This window comes from Rhinatrema bivittatum, chromosome 2, assembly GCF_901001135.1.
Source record: "Rhinatrema bivittatum chromosome 2, aRhiBiv1.1, whole genome shotgun sequence".
NCBI lineage: Eukaryota > Metazoa > Chordata > Amphibia > Gymnophiona > Rhinatrematidae > Rhinatrema > Rhinatrema bivittatum.
The window spans coordinates 141,270,666-141,289,376 of NC_042616.1; the positions used below are offsets into that span (position 1 = coordinate 141,270,666).

Here is an 18,711-nt window from a genome sequence, read left to right on the forward strand (position 1 = left end):
CTGATGGGACCATCCACACCAACTGGAAGCAAAAGATGAAGCTGGAGTGTGACGTAGGCATAGGGTTGCTCAGAACCACCTCTTAGGTAGAGGAAATTACTTCAGGATGTGCGTTTGTGCACATCAGTACTGGATCAGTTTCTTTTTTCCCCCCATTATTTTTTTTCCCCCATTTTTCCCCCATTATCTTTTTTCCCCCCATTATTTTGCCCCCCTACATTATCACAGAAGACGATCACAGCCAAGTAGCACGGGCACATGCTAGGCAACTTAAAACGGCACAAATGAATGCGACATTTTAAAATGTTATTTAAAAAGTGAAACGTGAAAGGTTTAATTATACGTTTCAATAAGTAAAGTCCTGGATTAAATGAAAGGAAAAAAACAAAACAAAACAAAGCAGAGCAACATTCAGTCAAAGGACTGCATTCTGCCGAGGACACATCTTTGTCCTTTGTTCCTTCTGCAAATACCATACCTGAGGCGTTTTTGCTCAGCATTATTCACATCCCCGGATGACACACTGCCACATCCTGAGAATGTACATCCTATCACCTCATTTCTCAGACTCACCGCCCTTTACATTTGGAAAAGAATTACTCCATGCCAAAAAAAGCTCGATTGTACTCAAGCAAGAACCTTCTTCTAACTCGCCAAAAGAAAAGTGGCCTAGAAAAAACCTATGCAAAAGTACTTTTAAAAATCTCTCTCAGGTGTATCCATACCTGGGGGTCTCACAGGTGATGCACAAGGGAAGTTATGTGATCCAACCGCTGTTCACCCACAACAAGAACCAACCACGGGAAAAGTTTCAGTTCACAATGAGCCCAGCTGTAATCCTTTAGAGCTGTCAGGTAAGAAACCTTCCATCTCTCTGCCCTGCTTTTCCTTTGCTTTTCCAGCAAGGCTGCGTCATTTGCATAAAAGCTACTCCCAGCCTACAGGACATTTCTTTCTTTTTTTTTTTTTTTATGCAGCTACCTGTTGAATTGGTTGCCTTAACATGCTCTTTCAACCATGACATCATAAAATCTCTATGGTTACATTAACCCCACCTGCTGACATGCCAGCGTTGCTTGTCAGACCTGACAACCCACTCGGACTTTTACAGGGGGGGGGGGAGGGGGTTTGAAGAATTCATATGTACAACAGAAGCAAAAAAAATGTTAAAGATCACACAGCGCAACTTGTGCCAACACAGAACAAGGAACTGAGCTGTATTTGTTCGTTTGTGAAAGAAAGAACAACAGAAAATAAAAGCCTGGCATGCTCTTAAAAGACCAGTCTCGGCCTTGGGAATCACAGGTTTTCATTGGCTGCCCCTCCCTGTCTGAAAATGTACTTATCAGTTAACCGAAAACCTAGTGTGCCACATGTGTCTCCGACTGCCATCTAAGATTACACTGGAAACTGATTTTTAATATCCACCAGCAGGGGGCTACTTTTGGACCTTTATTTAAAGGTTTGCCTGCACAGGTTCTGAGACGGCTTCACTTTACTTTCGGCTCCCCCTTCAGGTGACTCTATTTCTTTTTCTTTTTTTGCTGTAAAATGCCATGATGTTTATTTTCAAAGCTCAAGATCCTGAGGGAGGGCTGATGGCAGAGGCTGCATCTGCTGGCGTGTGACAACTTGAAATGGGTTAAAGCTTGTTTTTTTTTTTTTCAATATTAAGCTTGTAGTATTGGTTTATAGAGGCATGAATATTGGTTTTGCTGGGGGAAAGTGAGTGTTTAAAGTTTTGCAAAAGAAAGTGTTCGCTGGGTTGAATTAACATTGTGCTTAGATAAAAATATTTTGCAAAATAAAGTGTTTGCCGAGTTGAATTAATAGCGTGTTTGGACAAAAGAGTTTTGCTAAAGGGTGTTATTTTGCTGTGTGAAGGGGAGAGAGCTGTTTCTTCCCATCAATCCACTGATATGTATTGGAGGCAAACTTTTCACATCAACAAGTAAATAACTTGACCTTTGCAATTAACTAATTATAGTTCTATTGCAGGTCAGTGACAAACTAACATAAAATATCTCTCATACATTTAAGGGGCTTTAAATTAGATAAAGAATCCCCACTTCTTAAGATGCAGACAACAGTCCAGCAGTGGGATGGCAGCTATCCAGTGCCACATGTATGATTATTTACCTGTTAATGACAGACAGGTTGTATGCGTGCACCCAGGGCAAAGAGCACCTGGCTCTCAGTGAACAAGTCTGATCTCTGGAGACTAGAGTGGCAGACCTGGAAAAGCAGAGGCAGATGGAAAGGTATACAGAGGAGACAATCAAGAACATGGTGGCGTGGTTCTACCTTCAGTCTGGCAGCCCCTGTGATGTTTTGAAAAGCAAGGTCACCTAGAAGAGGATGCTCATTTTGGTGTGGCAGGATAGAAGGGATTTTCTCTTAGTGGCACAGATATTTAGCAAGGCAAGAGCTCAGTTACCTTCCATCCTGAGGGATTACTGAGAACAGAAGCTGTCTGTGCCGGTGAACTGACAGCATCTACAAACACTGCTTTGCTGAGCATCTACAAACATTGCTTTGCTGAGCAATTTTTGTGACTTAACACTTGGTAGAGAAGATAAATTGTGGGCTAAATTAGTTATTCCTCTATCTTTTTGCCCATCACGCCTCCCCAGCTCCTGTCCATCCAAACCACATTCTCTGATTCACAGACTGTTATCCCAATTAAAAGGACAAGAGGGAAATTTTTCACAACAAGACTCAGGGATTTAGATAAAACAAGAGAGTAATCCTGCCCTATTAAACAGATTAACTGATTGTCTTCTTAATGATCATTGGCAAACTTACATACAATACACCAAATAAATTTAAGGGACTTTACATTAGATTAAGCATCCCTACTCCCTTGGCAATCTTAAATAATAACTCAGTAATATTAAGATGCAGTTGGGGGCTATCTAATGTTTTGAACCGAGTGCTACAAGTTTGATTATCTACTAGCTGGTGAGAGGCTGTATATGTGCATCTAGTGCAAAGAGAACTTGGCACTCAGAGAACACATATGCCTCTGATGATTAGAGTGGCAGACCTGGAGGAGCTGAGAAGACCTTCGGGAACATAGCAGAGTGGGCCCATTTCTAGTATGGCAGCCTTTGTGCTGCCCTGGAGGAGCCTGGTCTCCTGGAAGGAAAGCATTACTCCAGTGTTGCAGGAAATGATCCTGTAGCTAAGACCTGCCCTCCAGTTGACGCAGTATAAAATCACACCAAGGATATGTCTCCAGGGACAAGTGCCCAGAAAGGAAGGGTGAGGATGACTACTGTAGTTGGTGATTCAATCATTAGGATGTAGATAGCTGGGTGAATGGTGGGCATGAGGATCACTTGGTTACTTTCCTGGCTAGTACAAAAGGGGCAAACTTCACACATCACCCAGAAAGGATTTTAGACAATGCTGGGGTGGACCCAGCTGGTATGATACATGTGAGCATCAACAACACAGGAATATGCAGGAGCGAGTTTCTGGAAGCCAATTTAAGCATTTAGGTAGAATGTTAAAATCCAGAACCTTCAGGGTAGCATTCCCAGAAATGGTCCCAGGAAACAAGACAGAAGGCAATCCAAAGTGGCAAAGTAGCAACCAAGAAGAAATGATCGGTAAAAACAGGATTCGTATATTATGTGGTTTAGTAAAGGTGAAAGCCCGACTCTGGCCGAGTTTTGCTCATTTGAACGAGCTGCCTCAGGGGCTGCAAAGTACTCTCAATGGTCCTTTAAAATATCACATTCAATCCTCCTTTGTTACCACGAAACAATGTTGTTATAAAATATATCAGCTCTGTTGGTCGCCGAAGTCAGTGCATCCGGCGTTTCCATGCAGATAAACCGGAGACTGTCTTTTGAACTCTGCTTCCTGTTTTTACTTGTCCTTATGTATCCTGAAACTTTAATACAAGCTTTGTTAGACTCCGGAGTGAACACGTCTAGAGTTTTCGCACGGATACTCTGGAAATAGTCCGATCATTTCTTCTTGGTTGCTGCATTCCCAGAAATGTCCCCATTCCACACACCAGGCACCAGAGGCAGACAGAACCCTGGAGTCTCAATACATGGATAAAGTAATGGTGCAAGGAAGAGGACTTTAGATTTTTTAGGACCTCAGCAACATTTTGGGGAAGGAGCAACCTATTCTGAAAGGATTGGCTCCACCTAAACCAGGGTGGAACTTGGCTCCCGGCGACTAGATCATGTGGGAAAGCCGACACTAAAACAGGAGAACATCGTTCAGAGAGAGGTATCTTCAAAGGATATTGGCATAACGGGTGTGGCCAGGCTTTGCTCGCCACTAATATTTTACCCTGTTTTTCAGAAATTATTAGGGTTTTTGCATTTTTGGGGTCCTCCCCCTGCTGTCCCCACCTTTTTGTGGGCTGTGGCCTAGGGGTATAAATTGGCTCAGAGTTAAAGGGTTAGGAGCTACTGGAGAGGATTAGGAGATAAAGCTAAGTGTAAAGTGACCCAGGAGTAGCTGGAAAGTTGAAGAGTGGGGTGTTTTGAGGAGAGAATAATTTTGGAAGATTTTGAGGATTAGAGTTTTGGCTATTTTTGGATTTTGGATCAATTACTGAAAGAGGGGCACTTCCACCTACTCTGGAAGAGCTGTGTCTGTTGGAATCTGTGGGAAGGAGCGCTCCCAATTCCGGGGGTGTGTGTACCCATGGACCACGACGCGACTGCAGAGAGGAGCTCCGTGGAAGTACCACGGCAGGCAAAATGTGTCCCAGCATGGGAGGAGCAGACTGACCTCCGCCCTGCCAAACCTGCACGCACCGGTAGAGACCCAACAATGCAATGCTGGTTTCTGAGGTAGCCCTCCGGCCACTCAATCGCCCTTTCGGGCCTACCACTGGGTAGGATGGACAGAGGTCGAGGACAGGTGATGGTACTGGTACCTGGAACAAGACGAGACCTTGGCCTTAGACTAGGCTGACGGCTTGAAGAAGGCGAGGAAGTTCGGAGGCTCAGATGAAATGAAGACACGTGAAGCTTGGGACTCAGAAGAGAAGAGAATACATGAAGACTCACACAAGACAAAGATGCTTGGAGACTCAGCCGAGACGAGGACGCTTGGTACTTAGAGATTCAGATGAGACGAAGACGTGGGGTGACTTGGAACTCAGACGTGACGAGGACGTGAGGTGGCTTAGAACTCAGACGCAAGACGCTCAGATGTAGGTGGAGATCAGAAGTGGATTCAGAGAGTCAGGAGAAGATTCCGGATACTCCAATGAGGATTTGGAACTTGGAAAGACTCAGGCGAGGATAAGGACTCGGGATACTCAGACAAAGATAGAGGCTTAGGAACTAGGAGGAATCCGGGTAGTGCTCCAAGACAGATCCTGCCAGAAGAGGGCTCCAGTCACCAAACTCAGACACCAGATAGAAATGGATTTACTCCCAGGAAGGTCAGCTGAAGACGAGGTCCGGGCCGAGCGAGTTATCTTGGTGTTGGGTTACATAGGCATGCAGAAAAGCCTTGAGACTTTAATTCACCTATTTGGTTTCTCCATTCTTTGGGAGTGGTAAGCTGAGATGAAGTCCAATGAAATTCCAAGCTTTTTGCACAAGCCTTTCCAGTAATGAGCTGTGGATTGAAACCGCAATCTGAGAGAATATGAGGTGGCAGGCCATGTTAGCGGAAAATGTGTCAGACAAAAAGTTTAGCCAATTCAGGCACTGATGTAAGCTCTGGAAGGGGTATGAAATGCAACATCTTCGAAAATTCTGTCCACTTCCACCCATATGGTGGTGTTGGTGCCAGAGAGGGGAAGGTCAGTGACAAAGTCAGTGGCCAAGTGGGTCCAGGATTCCTTGAGGACTGGCAGCGGTTGTAATAACCCCCTTGGTCATGCTCTGACACTTTTATTCATTGCACATGTAGGGCATGACTCAATGTAATGCTTCACATTGGTTTTTATCTGGGGCCACTAGTAGTGTTGCATGATTAATTCTAATGTCCGAGTGATGCCAGGATAACCAAATAGGTGGGGAATCATGATTCCATTGCAGAACGTTTTGTTGTAGATGTCAGGGCACCACAGTCTTCCTCGGAGGAATTGTGAATGTGGCTGCTACAACAATTTTAGTGGGGTCTCTGATGTGCTATGAGACTTCCAGAGTTTCTTTGCTATCAAAAGATCAAGAGAGCCCATCAATTCTTCTCTGCAGGTCGATACCATAACTTGAAGTCAAATTGATTAAAAAACAATGACAAGCAGGCTTGCCTAGGGTTTAAACTTCAAGATTTTTATGATTCATATAGATGTTTACAGGGTGCTTAGTTTCTTCCAGCAGGTGTTGCCATTCTTCGAAGGCCAATTTGACTGCTAGTAACTCGCAATCTTCAATGATGTAGTTCTGTTGTAGTCTGTTCTGTTGTAGTCTGTTCTGTTGTAGGAGGACAAAACATACCCCAAGGGCAGACACAGCTACCTCCAAGATGAATGGCCCAGATGGATCTGGATGATGAAGGAACATGTTAAGGGTAAATTCTTTTATGAGATGTTCAAAGGCCTGGACAGCTTCCTGAGTCCAATTCTTGGAGCCCCTTTTGATCATGGCCTTAAAGGGGGTCACTATGAAGGAGTAACCATGGATAAATTATCTATAGTAGTTGGCGAACCTCAGGAACTATTGTATCACTTTAAGGGTCATCAGCTGGGGCCACTCCAGTATGGCCTTTAACTTGACTGGGTCCATTCGTAGACCTTGATGAGAAATAATAAAAACCCAGAAAGGGAAGCTCTTCTTGTTCAATTGTACACTTCTCCAATTTGCATAGAGATGGTGCTCCACAATCTCTGGAGGACCTGTTTCACATGGCGGTGATGCTCAGTCATGGACTTGGAGAAGATCAAGATGTCATCCAGGCAGACTACCACATTGGAATAGAAAAGATTTTGGAAGATCTCAATGACCATAAATTGGAAAACTGCGGGGCATTGCACAACCCGAAGGGCATCTCTAAGTGTTCATAGTAACCATCACGAGTATTAAAGGTGGTTTTCCACTTGTCGCTTTCACAGATTCTGATCAGATTATAAGCCCCCCCCACCTCCCCGAAGGTCCAGCTTGGTAAAGAACTGAGCGCCCTGAAGGTGGTCAAAGAGCTCAGAGATTAGAAGAAGGGGATAGCAATCTTTCTTAGTGACAGAATTAAGACCATGATAGTCTATGCAGGAATGTAACAACCCATCCTTCTTCCCCATGAAGAAGAATCTGGCTCCAGCAGGTGAGGAGGAGGGTTGATTGAAGCGGTCAAGAGGCCGCCAATGAAGAGTGGGTGACTCGCCAGAATGATGGCTACTGCCTGGAGACAATACTCTTATTAAATAAACATACACATGCTTACTGTGACTCCAACATCGCTCTAAGCTTCAGCAAGAAGAGGAAATGTGGAAAAAAGGATTCACACTCACAAAGAGGGGAGTAGCTGGCTTGTTACGGCGGTTACTACCCCAAATCAAATAAGCCTGATACTTCACTTTCAATGCATATACAGCATAGTTCTCTGCTTCAACGGCAGGGGAGAAGAAAAGAGGGTTCGCACTCACAAAGCGGGGAATAGCTGGCTTGTTACGGCGGTTACTACCCCAAACCAAATGTGCCTGATACTTCACTTTCGATGCATATCCAGCAGGGCTCTCTGCTTCAACAGCATGGGAGAAGACTGATACTTCACGCATATCCAGCATAGCTCTCTGCTTCAACGGCAGGGGAGAAAAAAAGAAAACTGATACTTCACGCATATCCAGCATAGCTCCCTGCTTCAACGGCAGGGGAGAAGAAAAACAACCAATAAGGGCTGTATAACATAGTCTGGGTAAAACAAATAAGCATGGGTGTAGCTTGCTTATTGGCAGGGGAGAAGCTTGCTTATTGGCAGGGGAGAAGAAAAACAACCGATAAGGGCTGTACAACATAGTCTGGGTAAAACAAATAAGCATGGGTGTAGCTTGCTTATTGCGGCGGCTACTACCCCTAACTAATCAAGCTAGATATTTCACTTGGATGCAGCTCCATCACTGCTCTCTACATTAAAGGTGGGGGTGGAAGGGAAATAGAACCAAGTGCTAAGAGAAACAGATAAGTATGAGAGAAAAAATGTGTGAAGCTTGCTGGGCAGACTGGATGGGCCATTTGGTCTTCTTCTGCCGTCATTTCTATGTTTCTATATGTTTCTATGGCACAATCATAGGAGTGATGGGTGACAAAGTCTCCGCTGGCTGTCTGCTGAACACATCTGAACAGTCTAAATATTGTAGGGGTAAACTGAATAGTTGAGTAACAGCCACCTGGGCAAGGAGGTTCTTGGTTGAACTTGGGATAGGCAGCGTGTCTGACAGGTGGCTTGCTATCTGGGGATCTTCAGGGTATTTCAGTCAATATAGGGCTGGTGCTACATTATCCAAAGAGGTCCACGATGACATCATTGATAGCCTCCAGCAGAACATATAGATGGATCTGCTCCTGGTGAAGCAGGCCAGCTTGCACCTGTAAAGGCCCAATAGACAGGGTAACGTGGCTAGACAGGGGCTCTCCTGTGACAGACGAAATGATGAGCGCCATTTCCAACAACTCTGTATGGATCCCATGTCAACTCACTAGGTCCTCTGCAATTAAGTTTTCTGCCATGCCTGTATCCAGAAAGGCTTGCACCTGGATGTGGGTCCACTCATAGAAGAGGCAAATAGGAACTAGGAGAGGAGCTGGGTTGACCTAGGTTGGCCTCTTCTGCTATCCCTAGGTCCTAGTGTTTCCCATCTTAGCAGGGCAGCATGCTGCAAAGTGCCCCTGGCCTGCATGACAGATGCACTCTGAAAGGAACTGGTCCAGGTTGGATAGGAGAGGATCATCCCTTTCCCAGAGGAGAGAGGCCCAAGCCACAATGAACCCCGCAACTGAGACAAAATGTATGTCACCTTAGTTTTGCTGTAGAAAAGAGGACTGCCTGAAGGTCAACATGCATGCTGCATTGATTAAGGAAACCCCTGCACTCCAAAGGCTTGCCATGAAACTGAGGTGGAGGTGGAAGCTGTGGCACAGGCCTAGGGGCTGGTGTCAGGACTGGCTGTAGCTGGATTACGGGAGGGTCAGGAGCCAGAGGTACCACTGGTAGATCCTCCAGGTGAGAAGCAAGTTTCTCCAAAACCCCAGTGATCTGATCCAGGATATCCTGCTGCTACTGCTGTATCCGATGAGCTATGCCTGGAATGGCCTATAGGGAGGCTAAGTCCGCCGGGTCTATGACCTCAGCAAACTGTAATGCCGGCATGGGAACAGGTATTGGTCAACCCTTGGTGCCAAGGGGTGATTGGCACAGCCTAGCATGCAACTCCGTTAGGCCAACCCTGTCTGCTGGTGGATGCACCCTTTAGCGGGACAGGCTGGAGCTTCACCTATACCAGCTGCCTTCCCCTTTTTTCTTTCTGCCTTAAGGCAGTGTTTCCCCCTGGAATTCCCTTTAGAGTCCCTTTGTTTTCTGGAGAATCTAACTGTCCTGTCTCTTCAGGCTGCTTCTGCCTATATGAAACTCAGATTCCAAATTATCCATTTTAACTGCTAGGCAGATTGTGACTAGAACTTGGTACTGTATTGCTACTGTATTTTGATATTCTTTTTTTGTTTTAATTACAATTGTGGTTTGCGATATATTTTCTTATTTATATTGTTTCTCGCTTTGATGCTTTTTGAAAAAGGCAAATCGCCAGGATAAATGAAATAAGATGTAATTTTTGTTTCAGGCCAGAGGACACCTCAAGTTGAAAAGCTGGCAAGAATCAACAAGTGAGCTCATCTTTGGAAATTTCGTACAGTTAGCAGTCACTCAAATTTCATAGTATAGCTGCATAACTATTTGGATAACTATTTGTAACTCCTATGAAAAGGGTATTAATCCTGACACAAGCCTTAGGGTTCTTTAATAGTCAGAGGGTGTGGTAGACCAACAGGGTGAGCCAGTCTCCTGAATGGGCTGATCAGACCCCTCTGAGGACAGGGAACATTTTTCTGGATGTTATAGGTAACGAATTACTTGGGCTATCACTTCTTTACTCTCTTATGCAGGGTGTGAACAACTTGATGAGTTCAAACCACTCCAGGTATTGTGATTCTAAAAGTAAGTCAATTCATTTGCATGAAGAAATTTACAAGTCCTATCCACAAACACAATCATATAAAAATACTTCTTTGCTAAGACTATCAGAGTAGCATGAACATTATCATCCATTTTAGCTCTTCTTTCTGGGTAGGCTAAACCAGTTTAAATTACAGGTTCACAAACATTTCAAGAGCTACTACAGTTGTTTCTGAGTCCCTGTTTCCATGACCTGAGTGGTGGCACATAACCGATTACATCTCAGAAAAGATGGAGTTCCCAGCTGAGAAGCCTGATTCTTTCAGAAACCAATTACAGAGGAAGTTAATTACTGAAAGCCACCAGATGCAAGATGGTAAGAATAACTCCTGGAAAGAGGAAATGCTTAAAGGGTTGAACTGAGTCTTCCTCCTATGGTTTAAACAGTTGGCCAGCTTAGGAGTGAGCTAGAAACATTTATGAGGGAGCCATGTGCTAGCATTCAAAGATGTTCGTTCTTCAGCTTCTCCCTGCCAATCTCAATCTGTGATTCTTAAGTCTGAAATCACTAGGGAACTTCTTAATACATACTAATCACATACAGGGTCTCTGAAGCTAATCTGCAGTGGCCTCCAGCATACACCTCTTCAACTTCTGAATACAATCAACCACCTCATATTACTGCAGAAACCCATAAAGTCTCTTACAAATCCTTTGAAGCACTTGCTTCAAAAAGGATAAAAACCTATACATTAAAAACCTTAAATTCTGCCTTCCAGTTGTCGAGTTCCTTGATTACATGTAGACTATTTAAATGCACAGAAATCTAATAATGATAGCACACGGGTATCCCTTCCCCCATAAAAACCTACAACCTGCCACCCAGTTAATTCCACTTGAGCAGTTTGCATTTCATACCTGATCTCTCAGTCGTTCCTGGTGACCCATTATTGCATTTGCATGGTGAGGGTATTTCTGCTTAAGATGCTCCAGGAAAGCCTCTCTCTTTTTGTCCATCTCTGACGTCTGCATTCCCAGGATTTCTTTGGAACTACGCGGCCCACCTACTGTATGTCTTCGAGGAATACTGCGAGTGGACTTCGGATTGGGATGGTGATTGCTTCCATTAGCAAGATGTTCTTTAGCTCGGTGACATTCAGCATCTTCAAAAGATGTTATATGGGTATTCTTTTTCCCTTGGTCTGAAAACATAAAGTGCATGATGAGAACTTGATATCTACAATTTCAGCTTTTAGAAGAAAATATTTGTAATTGTACCAATACAATAAATTGTAACACCATAGGCAGGACTTATATGATAATAATGGTTTGCGCAGGTTTGTCTGTAAAGTTTTGCTAGCTTTGCTCAATCAAGTCATTGACAAATGTTAAGTCTACCTGCTATTGAGTTAGATCTATTGTTCCATATTAAAAGTTTAAAAACCAAAAGAGAACTTTAGAAGTTTAGAAAATAAGATGTACTATGTTGGGCCAGTCCAAATGCACATCGAGCCCAGCATCCTGTTTCTGACAGTGACCAGTTTGAACAGTTAAGCAGTATCTGACAGATCCAAAGAGTAGATATAATTCCTTGTTGCTCATTCCCAGATTGTTAGGAATTATTAGGAAAGGAATGGAGAATAAAACAGAAAATATAAATCTTCTGTATCATTCCATGGTTTGACTGCCCCTATGAGTACTGTGTGCAATTCTGGTTGCCGTATCTCAAAGAAGATATAGTGGAACTAGAAAAGGTACAGAGAAGGAATACCAAAATTATAAAGGGGATGGAACAGCTCCCCTATAAAGAAGGGTTAAAGAGGTTAGGGCTCTTCAGCTTGGAGAAGAGACAGCTGAAGGGAAATATGATAGAGGTCTATGAAATCATGAGTGCAGTGGAACTGTTAAATGCAAATCATAAGAACATAAGACATAAGAAATTGCCATGCTGGGTCAGACCAAGGGTCCATCAAGCCCAGCATCCTGTTTCCAACAGAGGCCAAACCAGGCCACAAGAACCTGGCAATTACCCAAACACTAAGAAGATCCCATGCTACTGATGCAATTAATAGCAGTGGCTATTCCCTAAGAAAACTTGATTAATAGCTGTTAATGGACTTCTCCTCCAAGAACTTATCCAAACCTTTTTTGAACCCAGCTACACTAACTGCACTAATCACATTCTCTGGAAACAAATTCCAGAGCTTTATTGTGCGTTGAGTGAAAAAGAAGTTTCTCCGATTAGTCCCAAATGTGCTACTTGCTAACTTCATGGAATGCCCTCTAGTCCTTCTATTATTCGAAATCAGTTTCTTAATCTTTTAAAAACTAAAAAACTAGGGGATACTCCATGAAGTTACTAAGCAGCAATTTAAAACAAATTGGAGAAAATATTTTTTAATTCAACCCACAATTAAGCTCTGGAATTCATTGCTGGAGGATGTGATAAAGGCAATTAGCATAGCTAGGTTTAAAAAAGGTTTGGACAATTTCCTGGAAGAAAAGTCCATAACTTTTCTTAACCAGGTTAAACTGTTATTAACTAGGTAGATTTGAGGAAAATCAGTGTTTATCCCTGGCATAAGCAGCATAGAATCTATTTACTATATGGGATCTTGCCATGTACTTTTGACTTGGATTGGCCATTGTTGAAAATAAGATACTGGGCTTCATGGACTCTTGGTGTGACCCAGTGTGGCGGTTTTTATATTTTTTAAGTGGTTAGTTTCTCTAAGTCTACCTGGCTAATAATTTATTGTAGGCTTTTCCTTCAGCAACTTGTCCAAACCCATTTTAAAGTCAGCTCAGCTAGAAGTCTTCACTATGTCCTACAGCAACACATTCCATAGCTTAATTGTGTGTTTAGTGAAAAAGTAGTTTCTCCAATTTGCTAAATCTGCTAATTTCCAGTTTCATGGCATGTCCTCTATTCTTAGTACTATTTTAAAGAGTAAATAACTATTTTTTATTTATCTGCTCCACCCCACTCATGATTTTAAAAACATCTATGATGTCTCTTCAGTTGTCTCTTCTCCAGGCTAAATAGCACTAACCTATTTTGCCTTTCTTCATAAGGGAGCCATTCCATCCTTTTTTTTATCATTTTTGCTGCTCTTCTCTGTACCTTTTCTAGTTCTGCTATATCTTTCTTCAGATGGGGTGCTCAGAACTGCACACAGTACTCAAGGTGCGGTAACACCATAGATCTATACAGAGGCATTATGATATTCACAGTTTTATTCTCTATTCCTTTCCAAATAATTCCTAACATTCTATTTGGTTGTTTGTTTGTTTGTTTTACCACCACCACACACTGCGCTGAGGATTTCAATGTATTGTCCACAAAGACTCCAAAATCCTTTTACTTGGTGGTGATTCCTAATAATGAAGCCAGTTTTATGTAACTGTAGTTGGGATTACGTTTCCCTAAATGCATCTCTTTGCACTTGCCCACATTAAATTTCATCTGCCATTCAGATGCCAGGCTCCTAGTCTCGCAAGGTCCTTCTGCAATTCCTCACAATCTGCTGCAATTTTGGCAACCTTGAATAACATGAACCCTTATTGGTTTGTAATATTCAGAGAGGATACTACAGTATGACATCTTTTTATCATGAACAAAAAATATTAACATAAGAGGCAACAAACACTACCATCATATTGCAAAATACATTCCTCTTTTGAAACCAAACCCTTGTTAAATCAGTCAGCAGTCCTAAATGGTAGCCCAAGAGACACATAAGCCCACACAACATCTTTCTCCTACAATTCACAGTGGGGTAGATTTTATAATTTTGTGCGAGCGCGTACTTTTGTTCGTGCACCAGGCGCGAACAAGAGTATGTGGGATTTCAATAGATACGCGCATATCCATTAAAATCCGGGATCGGCGCGTGCAAGGCTGCCGATTTTAGGCAGTCTGCGCGCGCCGAGCCACACAGCCTGCCTCCATTCCCTCCGAGGCCGCTCCAAAATCAGAGCGGCCTCGGAGGGAACTCTCTTTCGCCCTCCCCTCACCTTCCCCTCCCTTCCCCTACCTAACCCACCCCCCCGGCCCTATCTAAAACCCCCCCTACCTTTATCGCCAGATTTACGCCTGCCGGAGGCAGACGTAAATCTGCGCGCGCCAGCGGGCTCCTGGCGCGCCATCACCCGACCCCGGGGCTGTTCCGGAAGGCGTGGCCACACCCCCAGAATGCCCCTGGGCCGAAACCACGCCCACGGCGCCGCCCCCGAAACGTCGCGTCACCCGCGCCACGCCCCTGAAACGCCCCCAGCACGCCTCTCCATGCAAGCCCCGGGACTTACGCGTGTCCCGGGGCTTGCGCGTGCCGCCGAGCCTATGCAAAATAGACTCGGCGCGCGCAGGGGGGGTTTGGGGTAGGTTTTTGGGGGATACGCGCGTACCCCTTTGAAAATCTACTCCACTGCATCCACCAGAGCAAGAAACAGATATAGTGCCTGATTCATTAAGGCCTCTCTCCTATTCTGTGTCTTCGGGCCTGATCTACGAGAGGGGTTTTCCTATTTTGGCTCTATGATAAAAAATGCTTAGTACAAAGGGCTCCTTAATAATGTGCTCACCACTTAAAAAATTTAGTCTGGAGCAGAGGTTAGTGAGGAATTAATGTTGATGAATACTGCTCAAATAAAAGGGGAAGGCGGCGGCCATTTTCAGTAGGCCATGTTTTTGCTATGTAAGCGGGCGCTTTTATCCTGGCGGATCTTGTAATTTCCCCTTGAGAGCATCCTACCAGATGTGCGGATACAATGCACCTGTATTCTTTGCACCCAAATAGGGGAAAGTGGGAAAGATACCGGGCACCTGTTTGAGAATCTTAAAATCTGTGCATAAGGTTCACTCCCCAGAACACCTCTCTTAAATATGGTTTAAAGCAGGATTGTTGTGAAAGCCTACATTACTTCTAGCTGCTGTGAGGGGGACCTATTTTCCAATATGTTTTCCAATGTCTTCTGCAAATTAGACCTGAACCTGAGTTTCATCCGCTTAGGGGTTTTATGCAAAATCAACAGAAGAAAATCATTTTTCCTTCTGCAGACTTCATGGATCTCCCCGGGCTTTTACTTTTGTTCCAAATGGTATCTTCCTAATGCTCTGACATTCTCATTTGTTTAATTATAAAGGCAGAGTGAAAGCAGTGTACATCAGGCTGAATATATAAAACAATATATAAAAGTCAACTTTTAAAAAAAGTATTTTAACACCATTAGCTATTATACAATGTCATGACAGTTTAAAGAATAAGAAATCTGCTTCTGCATCAAGATACTGGTTAATAATCCTCTCTTAAGGATACAATTTTAACACTATATTTGAAGTCTGAATAGTTGAAACAGCTTTTTACCATTATTAGTTGGACTACAGAATAACAGGTTTCAGCAGTAAGCATTTTGGGGATTTCAGTTGCACTAGGGAAGTTAAGACAGGTAGAAGGACAGAAAGCCAGTTCACTCCCCAGTGCAGAGTCTCATACACAGGAGACATATTACACAAACACAACACTGCAATATGACCAATCATGGCACCCAAATAAACTCTATTAACCCTTAAAGTGCTTTCATACTCTAATAGTTTGCTTTTTTTTTTCCATTATTGCCACCTATGTGATATATATCAGTATTACAAGCTAACAATGACATCCAGCAAAGCATTTTGTCATTCAGTTAGAAATATATATTTTAAGGCATTTCAAAGAGCAAGAAGCAGGCGCTTTGCTAAAATCTGCATATTTGCTGAATTTAAGTGGCTGTGTTATTCAGCAACTGCAGCCTGCATTATTTTCTTGGTTGTAAGCAAATATGTTATCTCAGGATTCAGCTGATATTGTGTTTACCCAAAAGCTAAAGTTCAGAACAGCAAGCACACCTCTGCTGCCTTGACATGCAAACCAGGCCAATACACTTTTGGGCATTATTCCAAAATAACTCTGCAGACAAGCCTTCTGCTATAAACTCCGGTTGATCATTAAACTGCATTCTGTTTTGCTCTGTAGAAAGTTATTTTGCTCCAGGAGTTGCCACGGAGTACAGCGTTAGTTACCAGAACTGCCAATGACACCAGATATCCTTCCTGTGCTATCGGGTAACATCTAAGGCATCGTGTTTTAGTGTGTCACTGAAAGTGATATCAACAAACAGCACTCTTCTCGGCTTCAAGCATTTAGACACAAACAAAAAGAACTTTCTAAAACTAAGACAAACATGAGAAAGCAATCCATTAAATAAGTTTTTGACAGCTGTCTTCATTTTTCTGAGCTTTCAGGTTATAAAAACAAAATAGTTTGCCATTCAAGTTATAGAAGCAGTCAGTGACTATTTTATATAATGTACTGTAATTCCACCTTTCAGTGACTTGGTTACTTACCCTTCATATGTCTGCTCTCTGAACTAGCCAGGCACTCCAGCTCAGATTTCTGGAGTCCATTTTCCTCCATTGTCCCTGACTGCAGAACAAGTTTCGCTCAGTAAACTTCAACAGAGGTTTCACACACACAAATTTGGGGGGGGGGGAGAAAAAAAAAGTACAAGGAAAAGCCCACAGAGAAGAGAACAGTACCCTGGTGCTCTAAAATGCCAAGTCTCTTTCAGAAAGTAAGCTGCATTCCAGGGGCGTGATTATATCCCGTGCTGAGCGAGGCTCATGGTCTGCTCCTGCCAGTGCTGCTACTGGGGAATAGCCTGTAAAGCTGCTTTCAGTCAGGGCCCCAACAGGTGACGGTCTGTGCTGTGGCTAAGAGCCTAGCCTGCGTGTTTTCCACTGATCCCAATTACAAATATAGCTAAGCACGGTGGCACTATGAAAGGAAAACATTTCACACATGATTGAAAGGCATGCATCTCGGCTGGAATCTCAATCCTCAAGTTATTATTACTTTTTTTAAAATATCTAACATGGGACCAAACTTGAACATTGTAAACACAGAACCCTGCTGTGCCTGTAGAGATTTCTAGAAAACTGCACAATTGCCATTTTGGAAAAAAAAAAAAAACCCAACCCTGTGTAGAGTTTAAATGAAAAGATGATGTGAAACCCTTCTTGGATAAATGTACTCAGCTGCAGAGACATTTAGAATTGTGCATATAATGCTTTCTAATGATGATACATGTGCACACAGTATTCACAACTTCTTCAATAGAGCAGCTGTCTAATTATTCTTGGAGTTTAGGATATTTAGCAAATGGCAACTACGAGAATGCTAATTTCCCCTCAAGTTACCACATTGAGGAAAAATAAAATGGGATTATATATCTTTCAAGTTTGTCACCATTTTAAAAAATCGGAAAGGATTCTTCACTGCCTTGGAGCAAACAATTGCATTCTCTCCTAAAATAAAAAATAAAAAATACCTGCAAATATTTATGTTGCAACTTACCAATGATTTGTACTCATTCACAGAAAACTGGCAAAGTGCCCAGACAATGAATGCAGCAAACAATGTCTGCAGGCTACGGAAGGGAAAGGCAACCTGAACACCATGAGCTCTGTCACTTCATATAGCTAAACGCAATACAAAGACCTGGGGCATAACATCGGCTTTTAGATTAGCGAGGACCAGTGATTAAAAATTATGATTTGCGTGAAATGTTTTAGACGTCATTACTGAAGATTCTTGATGGGCCAAGACTGACGAAAGTACATTTTTTAAAGTGATTTTAACATTATAAAGAGAGCTACCTCATCAGATTTGCACTCATTTGGTATTCGCTGGGCTGCATACTATGGGCGTGCTTTACTAAGGCTTTTCCCCTATCTTCTTTCTTTTTTTCTTTCTTTCTTAAGAAGTCTTATATACCGTAGTCTACAGGGAACGGATGATGCAGTTTACAAATTAACATGCACAAGGAAATCATCAACACTCAAAAACACAAATAAAACAAAAGTAAAAGGACTAGTAACAAACCAATCATTCTGCATAGAAAAAGAAAAACATGAGATGTCATTGTGCCATGAAGAATTAGATTGAGAGTCATATATATATATATCCTGTTATGTCGAAGCGACTAAACAGAAGGCCGGTTTGAACAGGAAAGTTTTTAAGTTCCTTTTAAATTCTTTAACATCTGTAGCCACTCTTAAGGCTTCTGGAAGTGAGTTCCATAATTTGGGTCCAGTGATTGAGAAAGCACCGCTTCTGGTAATGTCCAGTCTCGCTACCTTAAGTACAGGAATTTTGAGTAGGAATTTATTTGCGGAACACAGTTGTCTTGCTGGCTTGTGAGTGGAGTCTTTGCATAACAGATTGAACATTATAGTTCATTCTTTATATTGAACCCCAAACACAATTAGGAGCCAATGTAAGGAAGAAAGTACGAGTGTTATGTGGTCTCTTAAACGGGTTTTTGTTAAGATGTGGGCAGATGAATTTTGGATTAATTGTAATGGACGTGTGACATTAGCTGGTAAACTTAAGTATAGAGAACTGCAATAGTCCAATTTTGTGAGTATTAGTGTTTGTAAAACCACAGGAAATCATGGGTCTCAAGCAGAGGCTTTAAATCTTTTAATAGTTGCATTTTGTAAAATGATTTCACAACTGATAAAATATAAGTTGCATAGATAGTGAGGAATCAAGAATTATTCCTAAATTCTGAGCTTTA

The 18,711-nt window shown here is 42.7% G+C and overlaps 1 protein-coding gene and 1 long non-coding RNA gene across 15 annotated transcripts in view; one reads left to right on the top strand and one right to left on the bottom strand.

The window, feature by feature from the left end:
- The window catches only part of KIAA1217 (KIAA1217 ortholog), a 925,495-nt gene that overhangs the window by 580,306 nt on the left and 326,478 nt on the right, over positions 1-18,711 (bottom strand). For 10 of the 14 annotated variants that reach the window (XR_003854495.1, XR_003854494.1, XR_003854493.1 and 7 more), the window contains exon 2: positions 11,011-11,294. Coding sequence is in view for 10 of the 14 variants with exons in the window: in XM_029588689.1 (XP_029444549.1) it covers positions 11,011-11,294 (284 nt within the window). In the remaining 4 variants the exon portion in view is untranslated. Of the gene's footprint in view, positions 1-725; positions 867-11,010; positions 11,295-16,477; positions 16,723-18,711 lie in introns of those variants that run through there. The other 4 variants (XM_029588682.1, XM_029588683.1, XM_029588698.1 and 1 more) reach the window with 4 other exon arrangements.
- LOC115084179 lies at positions 9,756-10,417 on the top strand. The gene is made up of 3 exons (XR_003854496.1): positions 9,756-9,803; positions 10,083-10,117; positions 10,290-10,417. It is a non-coding gene; the product is annotated as an uncharacterized LOC115084179 (long non-coding RNA).